General features: G+C 40.3%; 1 protein-coding gene across 7 annotated transcripts in view; it reads right to left on the bottom strand.

Annotated features, from left to right (window-relative positions):
* Positions 1-4,850: 4,850 nt before the first annotated feature.
* The window catches only part of Satb2 (SATB homeobox 2), a 174,348-nt gene continuing 159,793 nt past the window's right edge, over positions 4,851-19,405 (bottom strand). For all 7 annotated transcript variants that reach the window (XM_040753598.1, XM_013121125.3, XM_005080901.4 and 4 more), the window contains one exon: positions 4,851-8,076. In XM_040753598.1, coding sequence (XP_040609532.1) covers positions 7,612-8,076 — 465 coding nt within the window. In that variant the 3' untranslated portion in view covers positions 4,851-7,611. The remainder of the gene's footprint in view (positions 8,077-19,405) is intronic.

Genomic DNA, 19,405 nt, shown 5'->3' with positions numbered 1-19,405 from the left:
ATCTGAGTTGCAGGAGTCCCCAGGTCATGTCCCGCTTTGCTTTCACCCTGTCAAACCTTAAGGGTTAAACAGGGCACTTGCAGTGACCTTTGTAGCCCTTTGTGATAGGACCCTTACTGACCTCCTTTCTGGTCCTTTGCCTCCAGCTCACCGGCTCCAGCGCACTGGCATCTGGAGTCTGGAAGATGGGCTGGGCTCCATTTGCCTCTGTTCTCTTTTCTCATAAGCATTCTCCTTTCCCTGAGGGCCATGCACTGTGTCCTAACTTTCTCTTTCGTCTGACCAAAGCCATCTCCAGGAGAACAGGAGCGATTAGGGAGACATGGGAATGAGAAGGTACCCCCACCAACTCAGGAGTTAGGACACTTTTCACCTTTCCAACTACCATCTCTCATTGCATCTGAGACAGTGTAACAGCCTTGAATGTCACTCTGAGGAAGCATTGCAAGTTACAGTTCATCACCATGGGAAGCCAAGTCAGGAACTCATGTCAGGAATTTCGAGGCAGGAACTGAGGCAGAAACCTTAGAGGAATGCTGTTTTAATGTCCTGATTCTAGGCTTATGGTCAACTGCTCTTCTTAAACAGCCCTTCCTCACTTGCCTAGGGATGGTACTGCCCACAGACCCTCCTACATCAACTACCAACCAAGAAAATACTCCACAAACAAGCCCCCAAGCCAATCTAGTGGAGGCAATTCCTCAATGGAGAGTCCCCAGATGTGTCAACTTGACAACCAAGATTATGTACCTCACCACCTTATGCATATGCATAAATGAACATGCATCTCATTAAATTCAGATGCATTAAGGGAAAGGACACAGGCAATGAGCAAAAAGTTATGCACTCAAAGCTGGCCAATCAAACTAGAGAGCCAATTGTGCTATACAGCTGGGTAGCCAAACTCCTTGTGTACCATAAAAAGAGAGTCCCAAACAACAATGGGGCTCTTGAGTACTATCACTTGTGGTCTTCTGTCATTCTTGGCATTGTATTTCTTTATGAGCTGTGCTATTGCTCTCTTTGAATAAAGTTTCCTTGCTACTTAATAATGTGTGTGCCCCTTTATTTCATTCTTAAATAAGACACGGAGAAACTCCTGGGCCAGACCCTGACCGCCAGTAACATATTCTTATATGTTCATTTCTGATAGGTTCCGTAGACACAGATGACTGTATATAGTCATTCTTAGAGCTCAATCCTGTAATCCTCAAATGTTACAAAAACAAAAACCTTTCACACTAATTTTGAGACAGGTTTCACTCTGTGGCTTAGGTCAGCCTGAAGCTTACTATGTAGCCCAGACTGATTTCCCAAACTGACATTAACCCTGCTGCCTGTCCTCCTGAGTGTGAGGACTACAGGTGTGAGCCACAATGTCTGACTTACAATAACTAATTTAAATGAATTCAGAAATGTTTTGGTTCTTTATTAAAAAATGAGGATGCTACCTGTGCTCTGTGCATCCTTACAGATGATTTGAACTGACCACAGCATTCCTATCCTCAAGTCTTACTTAAGTGTGTGTCATAATTCTACGAAAGTGTGTATGTCACCTTGTTTCCTTGGAGTCTCTACAAGTTCACAAATAAGATGAATAAAAATGAATGCTGTAGTAGCATTTTGTAAGCTCTGCTTATAGCATGTAATATTTCTATAAGCCTTCCAGGTTTCAAATATCTGCACAACCATTGGAACATCCAAAACACTATCAGAATGGTTCATCACCCCTGATGTGGGTTTGGCTCTGGAGACTGAGCCCAGGGCTATGTCCATGCTAACTACATATGTGCTCAGTGGCTGAGCTCCACTGTCAGCTTTGGTTTTAGATGAGGATGGTAGGTTTAAAAGACACAACTTCGCCAATGAGCTGGCAACGATGGTGCCACCCAGCTATTTTTAGTTCCAAACCCCTTCAAGTCTTCAGGACTTTTCTTTACAAGCACCGACCTAGGAGACGCGAACTAGCCACACCAGGGCTGGCTCTGACTGTCCAGTGTGCAGCCCAGACGAGAGCTGTGAGATGAGGAAAGAACTTCCCACGAGCCAGGATCTTGTAAGGTGAATCATTTTAGGAATAGCTTTGCTTCTTTTTTTGACAAGAACTCACTACAGACAAGAACTGGCCTCTAACTTGCATCGTCTTCTCCTCAGCCTCCTGAGTGCTGGGTTTACAGACATGTGCTGCCATGCCTCAACATGAAAACGTAGGGGGAAAGCAGATGAATACTTAACTCAAAATTTATCATCCTCGCCACACAGCTTTCCAGTTCTTCACCTTTTGGAAAGACCTAAAAAGGATAAAAATTAGGGGAGTCCCAACATATATGTCATGAAAAATTCTCTAAATGTCAGAGAAAACAAAACCCACTTTGAAATTAAGAGTTTAGTCCCCTCTTCCCACTCCACCGCAGGCTAGCTGAAAACACAACTTGCCCACACAAATGGACAAAGACCTGGAGAAGGCCTCCTCACGCCAGGCTCTACTTGATATTCTGTGATCACTTTTTTCCTTTTGATTATCTTGTGTGTTTGTGTGAGATTGTAAATATGTCATTGTGCCCCTTCCCTTTCCTCCCTCTAAGCCATCTCATACACCTCTCCATGCTTTTTCAAATTCAGCCTCTTTTTTCATTAATTGTTTTTATGTGTGTGTGTGTGTGTGTGTGTGTGTGTGTGTGTGTGTGTGTGTGCATGTATATTCCTCCTCACTGTTGGGCAGTAGGCTGTCTCTAGCTTTGAATACCTAGTTTTAAAACATGTTTCTTTTTTCATAGTTCATGCTGGCCTCAAACTCAAGATGTAGTCAGTGAGCTTCTGGTCCTGATGTCTATCCCTGAGCACTGGGATTGTAGGCTTGCCCCACCGTATCTAACTTATGGGGTGCTAGGATCAAAACTAGGTCTTCATGCATACTTTACATCCCCAGCCTTTATTAAATACTTAGTAAGCCATCTTTATTATTATTATTATTATCACTATTTAAAAACATCTTTTCTGTAGATGTACTGGCACTGTCCCAAGGGCTAGTTGACCCATTGACTAGAATACAGCTGCCAGGCTTATGCTCAAGGGCAACACATTAACATAGGCACCACAACATGCCATGAGATCTGGGATGGCGGGATGCCTGAGAGCTATAGACTGTAGAATTTGCAACACACTGCACAACAGTTCCGGAAGGACTTTATCATTAGGAGACCGGATGAATCAAAAAATGGGGATAATGAATTCAGGATGAGCAGGAGAAGGCCCAAGGAAGGTTACCAGGAAAAACATGCCTTCTTTTTCTCCCATATGTATCACCTCCAATATCCCTTTTGGATATTGTCTGTGGCAGAAGCTATTATCTGTCTCCCCAAATCCACTCTTTTCTCTTTTTTTCTGGAACTAATGGCACAGCTAGAAACACTTCCCTCCCATGTATCCAGAGACAGGGCTTGTGAAGGTCGCCAAAATAGGAGTATGTTGTCCTTTGCCCCTGTGTCCATGTCTATGCAAGGTGGAGGTGATGGCCAGAGCTCTGACAGTTATTTGGAACCATAAAGAGGGAACAGAGCCACACATGGAGGGGAAATGGAACTGTGTGCTCAAGAGGTAACTGACAACTTTGTGAAGCCAACTTACCTTATCCATTTCCTTCATTCATAAGGAGACAGGCTTAGCTTGAGTCACTAATTCTTGCTCCACTCTCCCTCTTATATGCATCAAGCCTTCCAAAACCATTCTAGATCACGATTCTTGTTTTCTCTTGTAACTATAGTTCATCTCACTAAGTGGTGGCTCTACTGGTAGTGTTTTCTTGAAAATAGAAGTGGACAGTACAAAAACTATTCCCCAGGCGAAGCAGCTCAACGTCGTCTGCTGGCAGTTTTCACTTTACAGTTTATTTCTGGGGAACCCCGGCCTCTAAGCAGACAGAAGGAATGTGGAAATGTGGAGATGATGTGTGTTAAAAGTCAAATTAGTCCTCCAGTGCTTCCCTTCCCGGTCTCCATCTTCCAAACCCGGACTCATCTACATTCACACTGCGGATATGGCTCACCCCAAGTTGAGTTCTAGCCTTAAGCTGTCGGCATTTCTGTAAACACCCAGTTTCAACTGACAGTCCTTAGCAGAGAACTACATGGCATGTGGGCTACAAAGCATCATGGGAAAAGGAAAGAAAAGTTAATCTGCACACCCATGAAAGCCGAGAGGTAAAGGAAGAAAAACGGCAGGAAAAATCAACAATATCTAAAAACCCAAATCATTTTTTAATTTACTTTCTCTGCAGCTAAAGACTTGCTCTTTCTTTATTAACTTTAGTCTTTTGAGTAATTTTTTCCATCGTAAGCACTTTCTAAAAAATCATTTTCGCACATTTCTCAGATACATCAATCCTTCTGGCATTCCTCTCCGCACACATTATGGTACCCGAGCTCTAAATATAAAAGACTTTTATTATGTCCATTAACCATGGACATATGTGCTCCAAAAGTTTCCTGACACGCAGTCATTTGTGGTTTTTTTAATTATAAACAGAAAATATTCACTAGAAAAATAAAGAAGTGAGCCCATAAATACATCTTTATACATTTGAACTTTGTTTGTATATGACAAGACGGTGGGATAACTGACTCTCAGGGTTGCCCACACCAGCATGTGAGCATGCATGTGTTTATATATGCTGAGAGACACATACTATTCCCATATGCAATTAGAGCCATGCACCGAACAGAGCTCAGAACATCTGCAACTGTGGGTACCGTGGTCTTACTTCTAAAGGAAGGGTACAGATTTTTCTTAGATTCTCCAGGTCTTGTTCCAGTGAAGAATTAAAATGGGAAAGGGCAATTTGACAAACAAAGTCGGATTTATTGAATGCGTTTTATTTTAACAACCAAAAAATTCTAACAGCCTAACGATGCACATAAGTTAAAAATTAATTATCACTTAGTGATAACAAAGATAGTTGATTTACATGGAAAAAAAGAACATTTACAATATGTTAATCCTTATTCACATTATTGATACTGCAATAAAACACAATTTGTTTTTTTTTTCTTCATTTCACAAAAAAAAAAAGGCGGGAAATTGTGCTTTGTCAAGAGGCACTACAAGAGAAAGTTTCTTCTTCCAAATAGATATTATATGACAGATATTGAATAAATAGACATATATGCATTGTAATTCGCAAAGATCTGGCAAGACCACAGGCTAAAATGCCCACAGATTCACTTAGAATCACTGCAAACTTGGCAGTGAAATTAAAAAATAAAAGGCAAGACTTAGCATTGAAAAATACCTAATAAATTTTTGGTTGAAGTGTAAAAGATACCAAATGCGGATGTCATCAATCGATGAACCACCTGTAAGAGCTTGGCAAAAAAATTGGCGCCTAGGACATATACAGGGTGACGTCAGCAACAGTGTCAGAAGACAATTTGGAAAGAGTAACTCGGAGATCAGGAAGCAGCAACTGTGGACTCTCTGATTAAGCTGCAGCATCTACAGAAACAGGAAGGGTGGGCCCAGGCCTCAACTGCAAACAGCCATCCTTTTGCAAAGATACATGACACTCATGTCAAGGTAACCATTTTCAACATCATTATTTGAAAAAGTACAGGAAAATGTCCCTTTGAGAACTCCAGAGGTTACTAAGCGGCCAGAGTTAGCTTGTATTGCAACGTGTCTTCTCCCTGTAGAGTGTTAAGTTCTGAGTTAATATCTACACATAGAGGTTTTTTTTTTTAAAACTCCTACCTCTTATACCTTTCAAATATATAAATAGTATTAACAGTTATATTACAATGTTTGTGTAGTAAACAGAAAATAAATTTCAAAGTGATATTGCATGAGGTCTTTGACAAGGTTGCATGAGGATACAACTCAAAAACAAACAAACAAACGAAAAAAAAACAAAATCCAACCGTGTGGGACTGCTGAGTGGCCACCTCAAGCCTGCAGTAAGTTCAGGAGGCCAGTCCTGAAGGGGGAGGTCTCCTCTGCGATTGCTGTCAGTGGAACTGGAAGGTAACACTACTGTTTCTAATAGGAAACTGAAGGAGATTTGGCAAACTGTAGTGGATTGTAGCTTTATCGCTCATTCCACACAACAGCCCGTTGGCATTAGTTCTGCATGACGTCAGGTAAGGGCTATGTGGGGCACTGGGACAGTATTTCCTTTTCCCAGGAGTAGGTGACTCTGCTGAAATTGCTTCACTTACTCTATTGCCTGGAGGTGCACATTGATTTAAAACCAGGTTCCTGTGAGGGCTGCCATGGCAGGGGAAGGTGTGGAGGCGGCGTTGTGAATTCAGGGTCTGCAGAGGTTTGGCTAAAGTTGATGGGATGTGTACGAAGAAAATGAAATTCAAAATGGAAGAGGAGTAAAAAACACTCAGGGAGAGGGCCGGTGGAGATTTATTGGAGCGGAAGCTCCTCTAACTGGGCAGAAACTTCTTTATCTAACTTAACATTACATTGAACTATGTTCTATTTAAAAACAAAACAAAACAAAAACAAAAACCAGAAACAAACGAAAGGGAAAAAAAAAAGTCAGCAACAACCAACAATTTAAAAATTTTAAATGAGCAGGCTTAATAATTTTAAGATTTGAAGCCACAAGCGGGTAAATAAACTTCACAATAAAATGTGGCTCACAGCATGAATTCCGTAAGTCCCATGTCAAAATGTCATTTGTCGAGACTGTGCTAACGGTCAAGTTTCCTCTGCACTGGACTTGGCTGGGAATTCGACAGAACGCACCTGTTTGGCTACAGTGCTGACACGCTCAATAACGGAATATGGAGGGTCACGTCGTTGAGTCGTTTCTTTAAAGTGTGCACTATATCTTTAAGAGTAACTTGTCTTGTATTGTTTCTAACATGCCCTGATTTTCTCTCACTCTCTTCTTGCCTTCTTTCTCTTACTTTTTATTTTGGCAGTGTTAATTTGTTAAATACATACCTCAAAAATTACCCATTAAGCTGCCAGTAGGAAGCCATAGAATTTAAAAAAAAATCAGGGACAAACACACAAAATAAATAGGAATTCAAAAATAGTCACCCCACCCTGAGAGCAGGCCGCAGTTTCTCAAAAAGCCAAAGCGACTCACTGTGAAGTGGTATTTTTTTTTATACATAAACAAGTCTTTTCTTTAAGAACTCATTTCACAGTCTATTCTTTCAGATTGTAAAGTTCTCTGTCCCATGCAATTTTTAATATATATATGTAAATATAGAGATATGTACATATACATATACACACACTCGTAGCTTCCCTCATTTATTTCGTGGGTCTTTCCATCCTGGAACGTGCCTGGTGTATCTTCCGTAAGTACAAGGAAAATGAAGGCAGAGTCTCCTGTGACTAGCATTATTATGGTCCAGTCAATTGTAAAAGTTTGACACCCAGTGTCCCCGCCAAGGCGACACCTGACTCGGAAACACTGAGCTTACTCAGTCTATAGGCTATCCTGTGCGACAGAGGAATGCCATTAAGGGTAAGAAAAATAAAAACACACATTAAAAACAAAACAAAATAAACACAGCCAAGAGGATTTTTTTTTAAGAAATGAAAACAGAAAGTCCTTGGACCCATATATTGCTTTGCCTGCTGGAGTTCACATTATCTCTGGTCGGCTTCAGCCGGAGCTGCCTTGCTCTTCTCTGCCGCGTTGTCCTCCTCCGCCTCCACCTTGTACATCTCCTCCGAGCCTTCCTCGCTGTCGTTCTCCTCGGACTCGGTCAGCAGCTCCTCGTCCTTATATTCTGCCACGTCCACCGCGGAGCCCAGATGCTCCTTCAGCTTCCCATGATGCTTCACGTGGTACCTCTGGTTCTGGAAGAACTTGATGATGGTGTGTTTGGGGAGATCCAGCTGGGCCGAGAGTGTGTGGATGGCTTCCTGGTCAGGGTAGAGACCTACATCATGGATGAAGCTTTGAAGGATGCCCAGGGCTTCTAAGGAGATCTTTGTGCGAGACCGAGGTTTTTTGGCACAGCTGTCTTCAGCTGGAGGGGGTGGTGGGGGCGCTTCTTCCCTGGGAGGGGAGCTTTCCTTGGTTGGCTGGGACTGCTGTCGATGAAGGACCTGATAATCAGAAGGTGAGAAGGTTAGTGTGACTGGGATCTTACTTTGCAAAGCCACCAGACCTTTGTACCATGTACCGCTTCCCACATACTGCATTTAGACTAGAGCCACTTGTAAACTAGAACTTATTTACAAAGACTTAGATTCTCGTGTATAAACTGTGGGGTCCATCAGAGTCATCTGAGCAGAATAAGGTGGTGTAATGCTGACATTCCCAGCATGTAGGAGGCCTAGGCAGGGAGATTTCCATGAATTTAAGCTCAGTTTGGGCTACTCTGCAAGTTTGATGCCAGTTTAGACTAGTAAGACCTTGTTCAAAAACAACAAAAAAGAAAGAAAAAAATCAAAGGAATTACATAAATGGGCATTTCCATTGTGAGGTAGTTAAGCCACTTGGCTGAGGTCATCTGGAGCATGGCTTCATCGAGGAGCTTGGCTTGGATCATCTATACCTGTAACCACACCTGCATAACACACTAATGACAGAGACAGCACAGTTCAACCTTAGACTCCTCTGCTTAGCTGGGCATGGCTTCCAGCAGCTGTCTCATCATATATCAAAAAAAAATTAAAGAAGTGGCCACTTGAGATGTGTCTACACTACAGTGCTCTGAAAGGAGGGATGGACCTTTCCAGTTCCAGGCCATAGTCACTGCTCAGCGCTACTCAGTTTGAGCGAATGAGCTCAGCTGCACCCAGCTAAGACTGGATTTGGCCCTGGAGATCCTGGTCAGCCCATCCCTGGCTTGGTGCAAACTTTCAGTCAGTGGGAATGACTGCTATTCTCATCCTCATCATTCCTTGGGGGATATAGAGAAATAGATGAACCAGAAAACACATCCTTTGCAGAACTAGGAAGAATTTTCTCTTCTTTCAGTTTTTGATCTTTAAATGCAATTATTTTTAAATAATATTATGCAAATTTCAAAGTAATTTAAAGATATAACTTCTGTATGCTTTAAATTTTAATTGACTTTTAAACACATTTAGATGGGCACTTTAATATCACGATAAGCTAATTAACCCTCTGTTTTGAGCATACTTCCAAATTTCTATTTTTTAATTGTAAGGTTTACTAGCTAGCTGTTAAAATTAGGATAATTCTTTCTTTTTTCATAAATAATCCTCTTTTTATCTCTTCCTATACCACACATTTATTTAAAATGGTAACTCTAGTCTGAGCTCCACACCTTCAGTAATATTGGTGTATGAAAAAGCTTCCCATTCTAGAACAAACATATTAACATGTCAGTGTGTCTACAGAAAGACAGTGATGCAAGGAGACTGTCCAAAGAACCCTACTCAGCAATCATCCCAGGCCTGGGACAGGGCTTCATGAAGACTGGAAGGGATAATGTCACCAGTGAGGAACCTAGACCATCACCAGCAGCTGACCTATCCCTGCTGTGACATGTGAGGTCATGTACAGAGCTGAGGGTCACATTTCCTGTGCTCAGACAGTACCCACCTTCCTGTCCCCTCTCAAGATTCTCTACCATAACAAGTTCACTAAAATAGCAGCATACATTTCTTCCTTACAATTTCTATTGTTTTATAAACTGTTTTCCCAAACTACACAGAGTCCAGGGATAATCAGGCCCAAGCAACATAGAAAAAAATGTACATAGTTACGTTTAAAATGATCTCCCCTGGTGTCATCCGCATCCCCATTTCTCCCATGATAGGGACCAGCCATGTGGCCCACTGTTTAGCTAAGAACCAACATCAGCTTCAATATGAACAGTGAAAGAAAAAAAAATCTGTGTTCTTTGCTCCAGTCCCAGAGGCCTATGATGAAAAGCATACTTTCTCACCAATATGAAAACGCCTGTTTTTTTATAGTTTAATGAATAGTAGAGGAGATAAAATATGGCAACAACAGAAAAAGTTTAAGTCTTTTCCAGTAACTACCACCAACTGAGAGCTACACATACATGGTGGCCCAAATCTGTATAAGCTCTCGGGAGGATTTGAGAGTAAAGATCACAAACAGAAGGCCAACCTGGGCTACATAGTGAGACTAACTACTGTAATAAACTGGTGGCTGGTGGCAGAAACAAATCCAAGACAAAGGACTATAAAACAGTGGACTGGCATCCAAATAGTGTGGACAAATTAACAGGCAATGTTCCTAGCATTTTCTTCACTACTTTCAACTAAAAGCAAGCTCAGGCTCATGTGGTCTGCTGTGGTAAAGCTGGCATCAGCAAAAAAAAAAAAAAAAAAAAAAAAAAAGTGAGAGTTCTGTTCCTCCAACATCCTAATTATCCCCGCTAGGGAAAACTAGGCTGCATTGCAGGCTCCCACAGCTCGAGGTGGTGGCTTTGATGGCAGGAAGATATGTGCTCAGGGTCCATGATGTGGGCACTGTGAGCATGGCAGTAAATGAGCCACTGTGGCAACAGGTGAGGGTCTCAGCTTTGGTGAGAAAGAGGCCTGGAATTAGGGACAAAGCACAATCTAGCAGGACATGTGCTCAAGCGCGAGTGGTCCCTATTAGAGCAACTGTGTTAATTGGAAAACAAAAGAGAATTAAAATACTCATTTTCTAAATTATGCTTGCCTTCTGTAGTAAAAGTCAGCAGAACGGTTCCATTTAATTGAATAATTAGATTGGTTCTTAAGGGGCTTTCCATTGTGCCTTGAGTAGATTTAAAGAGATTTTCCAAAACTATACTTTGAAGTTACTATAATCTTTCTGCATGATAGCATTTGTTCTCCTTAGGCCCTACCAGTTGGACTACTCTACTTCCCCTCATTTCTTAGAACAATACAAATGTACAAAGAAGGCAAATACGAAAAACTCAGTAACAATAATAACAGCAAGTGCCTACTCGAGGCTTATTTGGCTCCAGGCAGTTCTAAAATAAATAAATTAAAATGTAATCCTACAATTGCTCATAAAGGTATAATCTGGAGCAAGAACCAACTGGAAGCATGCTGCATCATAGGATACGCTTCTAAACTGGAAGGCAGGAATACAGGGAGATGCAAGGCTGAAAAAAAACATGGGCTACCAAGGGACATTGCCCATCATAGACCAGAAAGGTGTTTCTAAAAAGAAATACTAGCAACAAAAGTTCCCATAAAGTGAAATACAGTTTCTGAGCAAGAATACAGATGAGTGGGTTGGTGGGTATGACAATACACGCATGAAGGAATTTAGGTACCAAATCTAGTACCTTCTAACAGACACTAAAAGAACAGTCAAAATACAGAAGACAAATGGACATGTCTAAAGTTACTAATGGGCTGAGCCTTTTACTTTTACACTCCCACCCACGGCACGGATAACATCTGGAATGAAATGATCTAGCTGTCTAGCCCGCCCAGCTCTCTTTACTTTTCCAAAATGTTCTGCCTCCTCTAGACAAAGAACTCACATCTCTAGGTGGTTTCTAGCAAAAGATCTGAATAATTTTGCACCTATCTAAAGTCTATGAAAGATAGTACATGGAGCAAATAGAAGGTAGAGTTCTTCATTCCAAGATGGTCTCACTTACAAGATGGTGCTGGCCACGAGGAAATACAATTCAATTCTCTCTCTCTCTCTCTCTCTCTCTCTCTCTCTCTCTCTCTCTCTCTCTCTCTCTCTCTCTCTCTCTCTCTCTCTCTCTCTCTCTCTCAAATTCAGCATTTTTCTTTCTCACAGGACAGACTTGTAAACTCGTTCCAGTGAGTTTAAACTTCCCTGCTTGAATTTCTCACAGTATGCTGCTCCCTGTTCTCCTTCAGTCAGTAGAATGAGTCAAGGTTAGTCTGCGTCTCCATGGAGTACTAGGAGAGTCACCTCACTGATTCTTGGTGAACACCCTTGCACGCAGTCCCATTCTGGAGTTCACTGGGCACTTGTTATTTATGGATGGCTAGGTTTGTTTTCAATTTTTTGAGATCATTGTCATTTTCCTCTTCCATTTCCTCTCTTCAAAGTCTCCCAGGTACTCTCCTCTCTTGTTGCTGACTTGTTCTTCAAATTCATGGCAAGCAAAAAGGTTCCAAGGAAAGGACAAGCATGCAGTAACTGAAAAACAAGGCCAGCCATTGGAGCTGTGCTCTCCAATGCAGTAGCCAAGACCGCATGCAGCTTTTGACATTTACTTATCCATGGGTGTGCAAATGTGTGAGTATATGTGTGGATGTCTCTCAATCTTGGGTATCTATTCCCAGGCACCATTTACTCCCCACTCCCCCTTTTTGACACAGGATCTCTTGTAGCTCTGGAATTCACCGAGAAGGCTAGACTAGCTGGCCAGAAAGACCCAGGGATCCATCTGTCTCAACCCCTTCAATGCTGGGATTACAAACACACCATCATGGCTCCTAGATATGAACTCATGTCCTAGTACATGTGTGGCAAACACTTTAACAAATGAGCTGTCTCTCCAGACCTCCACTCACATTTGAACAAATTAAATATAAAAAAGAAAACTGGAGTTCTTCAGTCACATTAGCCACTTCTCAAGTGCCTGGATGGGTCCCAACTATAATATCAAGATGGACAGCATGGGCACAAGGCACTTCCACACTCACAGAAAATACTGATAGACAGCCCAGTGCCAAAGAATGGTGACAACGAAGGGGGATGGAGCCAGGACTGGAGCATGGAGGGCTTGGCATTCTATCATCAGGGTGATGCAATACCCTTAAGAGACCTGTAATCATATAATCTATTCTAAAAACCAGAGCTCCAGCTGTAAAGGGCTACTATTGTAAGACAGACGAGCAAATACCTGTACGCCCATATACTAAATTCAAAATATTCAGCTTATAATGTGCTACTGGAGTCTCATCAATGTATCCCAAACAGGAACATTAGCATAAAATAGCCAGATATGTCCTCAAAGGAATTGTATTTACATTTAATGGGTGGCTACCTTCTTCAGCTAGGGCGCTTACCATTGTGTTTGAAACAACTAGCCTTGAGTTGACAGAGAAAAAAGTACATCCCATCATCAAATAGTTATGGGGTATCTACAACTGGCCCTATTAATTTAGATGACTTTTAAATGAGGAGTTCTAGATAAAACTATTAAGGGTTGGTGAATAAGGAAGCTAGGGGTAGGACATAAATGAATTGGATGTTCAAAGCCTGGTTAACTTCCTTTTTATTTATTTTTTGAACTCTCTCTGGGCTGAAACTTGACACATACATACATGAATGGATATGAAAATAGCAATGCAGGAAGAAACATTGTAAATATATTTGAAAGGGATGCCAACTCCCCAATAAAGCCATAAAGCCCCTTGACCAGTTACAAAGCACAGCTACAATATAGACACATGTTGCCTCTCTGCCTTAAAGCTAAAAACTTGGAAAACAGAAGGACCTCACGGTACCATGACAAAAGCTGACCGAGAGAGATAAAGCGCTCCTCTTAAAGCTCTCCATGTTCAAATAGATTTTGAAGGCCTCAATGAAAACCAGCTGGGAGCCATGTGTAAAATATAATGGTTCTTGCCTGCAGGGAAGGAAGTAAGATCTTGAATGATTAAGTTTAGGAAAGTATATAATTCACTGTATCATTATGGGGTGAACTGGATTACTTAAAATAAGCCACGACTTTGTGGTCGTTTTTATATAGAGAAAATGAGAAATTATTAAGGAGGTGACGGTAGAGGACGATGGAAGCATGGTAACAGGTTAAACGGCTTCCCAGGTGGCCGCCTGTGGCTCTACAGGACAAGGTTCACCCACAGCAGTGAGCCTTGCTCAGAGCATAAGGCAAGGCTGCAGGAGACAACAACATGGACAAGATTCCTTTTGCCTACATCTATTTGGTATTAAAGTCAAAGTATCTTTTACTGGCTTTACCTCATCTATGCCAATAAAACATAACAGGCTCAATCAAAACAGGAAAGCGTTCTTGCATCAAAAATTCCAAGAGAAGTACATTTACCAACAAGAACAATTGGTTGCAAGTCCTCCGGCATAAATCCACTGAAGCATACCCAGTAGAAGAATGATTGCATGCTATTATTTTTAACCGTTACTATATATAAAATTTCATGTAATTGAGGTTTCAACAAACTTAGTGGCAAGTTTCCCTTCACCCCATCAATACCAGTAGTAGAGACTATTAATTTTAGTTCAAAAATTCAGCAGGGGAAACACCTAACATTGATGATTATAAAAGGCAGAATTAACTATTGCATTCATAGTTTACCCATTGGGCCACGGACTACAGATTGAACATCTCATGCCTAGATTCCAGTGAGTCCTCAGGACGCCTCGGCTGTCTTGCTCTGAGCCAATCCCACATCCTCCAGTCATTAATTCTAACTTTGCTATTATCCCTGTTGGGGGCCAGCTAGTTTTCTTCTTGCTATTAATCCTTTTTATAAACTACATGTAGTAAGTTAGCCTCTGTCATCATATGTAGTGACCTGATTCAAGTACCTATCTGAGGACAGAACTATATACATTAATTAATTTTGTTGCTATTTCTCTTTTATCAAAAAGTTCTAGGGCACTAGATAACCCATAAGATACAACTGTGTAGAAGTTTCAAGAGGAAGTTTGGGGTTATAAAGTTCTGGTTTCAAGTCAGTTTCTATTCCAACATGTACCACTGTTTAGTAGCCTTGAAACTCTTGAGCACAGTATTCTCTGAGTCTTAGTGTTTGACATCCTGAAAGACCTTTTTTTGCAGTATTAAGAACAGTTAAGTGAAATGATACATATGAAGTGTTTCACAGAGGTCTTGTCATAAACAAAGTCTTTATAATTAGCAGTTTGCATTTTAAAGGATTTCTTATTATTATTACTATTATTATTATTATCTGTGCATATGTATGTACATGTGAATGCAGGGTGCCTGGGGTGGAGGGCAGAGGTGACCTCTGGAGCTGGAGTTATAGGTAGTTATGAGCTGGCCAATGTGGTTGCTGGGAATCAAATTTGGAAGAGCAGTATGTGCTCTTAACTGCTAGGCCATCTCTCTAGCTCCAAGCAATTTTCATTTTTAAAATGTGAAGAAGACTTAAAGGCCAATACTAAATTCCTCATGCATTTTTCTAACAATATGCTTATTATTAAAAACAATTTCAGTAGCTGGTCCTTACACCTTAATGTTACAGACAGACAAGGACAGACATGATAGTAGCTTCTCTTACTTCCTTTATCATAGACCTCACAAGTGTGTCCTTACCACAGCACCTGGCACATGGAAGTTGCCTCTGGAGCATTTGTTACACAACTGAACCTTGGAATCCCATTTGAAATGGTATCTTCCCTACATAAATGGTATCTTCTACATACACAGGTCATGTGTACTATCAGGGAGATATTCCTCATTAATGGTTCTCCAAGCAAGGTCCATTAACCTCTGTGAATGCCCTATGCTGTATTAAGACACCCATGACATAAAAACTACATCACAGTAGCACAACTGAGATGTTACTAACTTGCTCATTGCTTTGATTGTGCTACAATTTCCACCAATGGCACAATATTAAGATGGAGCCATGTGGCCTGTGGTAGTCAAGGTGGTATCATCAAACTGACTATAGCACTGTTCAGCTCACATACATAAACACAGAGAACGAAGCTAAACCTGTGATTTTTCATTAAAATACCTGACAGTATTTACTTCTAATGGAAAGATTGACCTTTGAGGTAAAAACTAGAATTTGGAAAAGCATAACTACCACAATAAGGTTACCAACATCCTAATACATCAAAAGCTTCCTGGTAATAACTGATGGTGGCTGAAAAGATGCTCTCTCAGCCTGGACTCTTAGGGGAGTGCCTGGACCGTACCCTGAGTGAAATGACAGACTCTAGATATCCCCTATGTGAAAGGAATTGGCAATAGGGTAGGAGGATGGGGGGACGGGGGGTGCAGGAGGAGGGAGGGAGAGGGAACTGGGATTGACATGTAAAACAAGCTATTTAAAAATAAAATAATAAAAAAATCTAATAAACGGTTTATAAAGAAGTCTCAAAAAAAAGAAGATTCCTCAACATTCATAAAATCTACGTAAATGAACAAACTAATATTCTCCAAGTAACTAATACACAATGCTACAGTTAGAAAATGGTAGAAAGATCTAGCCAAAGTTAAATGGAGACCAATGAATAAAGCAAAAAAGAAAAAGAAAGAAAAAGAAATATTCACCAATAGGTTGAGTCAATTCCATTTTGTAAATAACCTTCAAAATACCATCACTTTAAAAGTCTTGATAAAGTATCAAAGAAGAATTACAAAATTATCTGGAATGCTTGTTGAAATATCTAATGCTATTCTAATTGCATGTCTTTCTGAAGTACGATTTTCTTTATCAGACTTCAACCACATATTATATTAATTTTGCAGAAGCAATTATGAGAATCTAATTGCCTGGCATTAAAGTAGACATTAAAATATCTCCAAATGTATATAAAAAACTGGTGTATCAGGTTTTAGCAATATACTTCCATAAGACATATCCTTTACATATTTATAAATATATCATGTATAATTATTTAAAACTTAGAAAACACTTAATTTTTAAAGGTTAATCATTAAATAGGGTAATACTGATATACATGACACATTACTGGAGTCATCAATTATAAAAACAAAGGTGGGTCCCAGTACGAAAAGTTTAAAAACTTCCATACTATTTGAATAATACTTGAGACGTAGCCCTGCCTTCCCTTCTAATGACCACCAAGATCTTTACTAGAAAATTCAAAATAGATTCTGCAGGTGAAAGCATCCTTACTTGAGTCAAATCATCGAAGGCCCCAGAGCAGGGATGTAGGAAAATTATACACACATCATGATTTGCCTCTTGACTTTATCACTCAGAGACATTTTCACAGGCAAAATATATTCTTAGACACAACTCAGCACTATTTTTAACTTCAAATGATGTTCCTTGAGTTGGCACTTACGGCTATAATTTCACATCCTAACATTATAAGGCTTCTTAAAAACTATGGTTTAGTTTTGGTGCTTTTGGGGGGATTATACAGTATCCTAAGGTCAAAACTCAGGAAATATGTTATTAAAAAAGAGTATCCATGAAGTGATGACAAATTGCAGACTACAGGTGGTAGATTACATTTTGACTCCAGGCAGGTTTAATATAAGTTGTTTTTCTTTTTACAATTGCTCTTAGCACATAGAGCTATAGGAAGCGGATTTAAAAAATGTAAGTAAGAAAGAAAAAAAGAGTGAAGCTCAATAAAAGAAGACCATGTCAAAAGAAATCAATACGAACAAGCAAAATGATAGGAAGTCTAACATGGAAATCCATGTTCAATATCCTCAAGCCTTAGTCAGAGTTTCCTGTAATATTGTAACCCAGACACTATGGGAAGGCTGTGTATGTTTTTAATGCAGCTTAATAATTGTTTCTCAAAATAAACACTTTGGTCAAAGATAAAAGCATAACAACACTGTGACACAATAATCTGTTAAAATAAACTTGGGTGTTGGAGGAAACATGGATCTTAAAACAGCCTTTGGCATATATCATTTCCTCTTCAGTAATAAATTGAGAACAACTACACCAACAACTTGGTATAGTTTGGGGTAAAACAAATATGTTGCAGTTATTAATAATGATTTTAGGAATGGCCAGAATCTGTATCTATCCAAGAGTCAGGCCAGTGACTACTTACTTCCTTCATATAATCAGATGAGCTGATACGAAAAAAAAAAAAAAGCAAGATTCAGATGAATAATCATATCCCAATTTAATGGCCACCGAGGTTGAGATTAGGCCATGCCTTCCTCTAGGATACTCCATATTGCACAAAACAGTGGGTTTTTTTGTTGTTGCTGATGATTTTTTTTCGGGCTCTTCCTTGTTCTCAGAGACTCCATTTTACAAATAGCTTTTGACTCCATTTTGAGAGAAAGGGGTGACTGAAGCCTCCTTAATTTGTATTCATTTTATAAATGCAAATATATATATACATATATATATATATATTATGTGCCATGTGCTATGGAATAAGAGTTAAAATGAGTAACTACAGTTGGAATGATAATTTAAAAACAAACTGCATTTACCCCAGCCGGGATATTAAAGTAAGCAGCATTACATGACAAGTTACTGTTGTTCAAATGGATAACCCTGATGAATTTATTGTTATTCTATAAATTCAGACATTGTGGGAAGACAGAAATGTATTTGTCTATGATTCTGGCATAGCATGGTCAAGAAAAAAAATCAGAACCAAAACCAAACAGGCAGAGGGGTCTAGAAAGATAACTCAGGCAGTCAAGAGCACGTGTTGCTCTTGTAGAGGAGGGTGGTTCAGTTCTAGCACCTAACACGAAGGATCACAACCATCTGTACCCAGTTCCAGGGGATCTGATGGCTTCCTTTTCTGACCTCTGTAGGTACCAAGCATGAACATGGTTCACATATATACATGTGGGGAAATATCCATACACATAAAATAAAATTTAAAAATCTAGAGACTAATAACAGACAGAGCAGATCCCTTTCCCAGTTACATCTAATGGAAGCTCTTTTTCCCCTCATCAGCATCATCTGAGAATCAGGTTTGTTGATCATTTAGGGATAATGTAACTACAAATCCTCCCACAAGCATGACAGAATCCAACGAGGCTTAAGCAGAATCAGACTCTTAGGGATATTCTAGGGCATGACTGCAGTCTTACACCTGCACTTAGACAGCCCACTCACTTAGCAGTGGCCCATGCCCACCAAGCCCTCTTTCATTTTCTCCCTGTTCCCACACGCCTTCGTCACCTTTATTGTGTCTTCTTAGAGGACAAAACTTGACCTACACATTCACAGAAAAAAAAAGGGCCTAACTTTTGAAGACCAGATGCAAGGGACAGGCAATGTCAATGCACTACACGGATCTCAGATTTATGTTAAAACAGTAAAGAGTAACATGGAAGTGACAGGCAACTACTGTGTGAACATGACTATTAAGTCGACACGTCTTGCTTCACTAGGGTAGCTGGGAAAGGGTGATTCTTGTCCCAGCCCCCAGGAAAGAAGTGCTGGAGTTAAAGATAACCAGAGTCACTGACTACGAGGGTGAAAGGTTAGGATGACTTGAGTAGCAGGAATTCAAACGGTATTCAAAGGAACAGCCTGAGAATTCATGATGGTTCCTGGATGGCCAAAGGCCAAAAGAGAAAGCTGTGCTAAGTTTCCACGTTAAAATGATCACCAGAATTCTGGAGCAGTTAATCTAGTTGGCTAAATAATTCTCAAGAGAAGTAAAAATGTGACTGAAATCAAAACAACCTCATCGATGCCTGTGATACATGAACTCTGAAATTGGGTTTTATTGAATAACAGAATAGGGATGGCAATTGCCAATGTCAGTTACGCTGTTAAGGCAGAGGGTATG

The sequence above is a fragment of the Mesocricetus auratus genome, unplaced genomic scaffold (genome assembly GCF_017639785.1).
Source record: "Mesocricetus auratus isolate SY011 unplaced genomic scaffold, BCM_Maur_2.0 Super-Scaffold_100010, whole genome shotgun sequence".
Lineage (NCBI taxonomy): Eukaryota > Metazoa > Chordata > Mammalia > Rodentia > Cricetidae > Mesocricetus > Mesocricetus auratus.
This window is presented reverse-complemented; position numbering and strand designations above follow the sequence as displayed.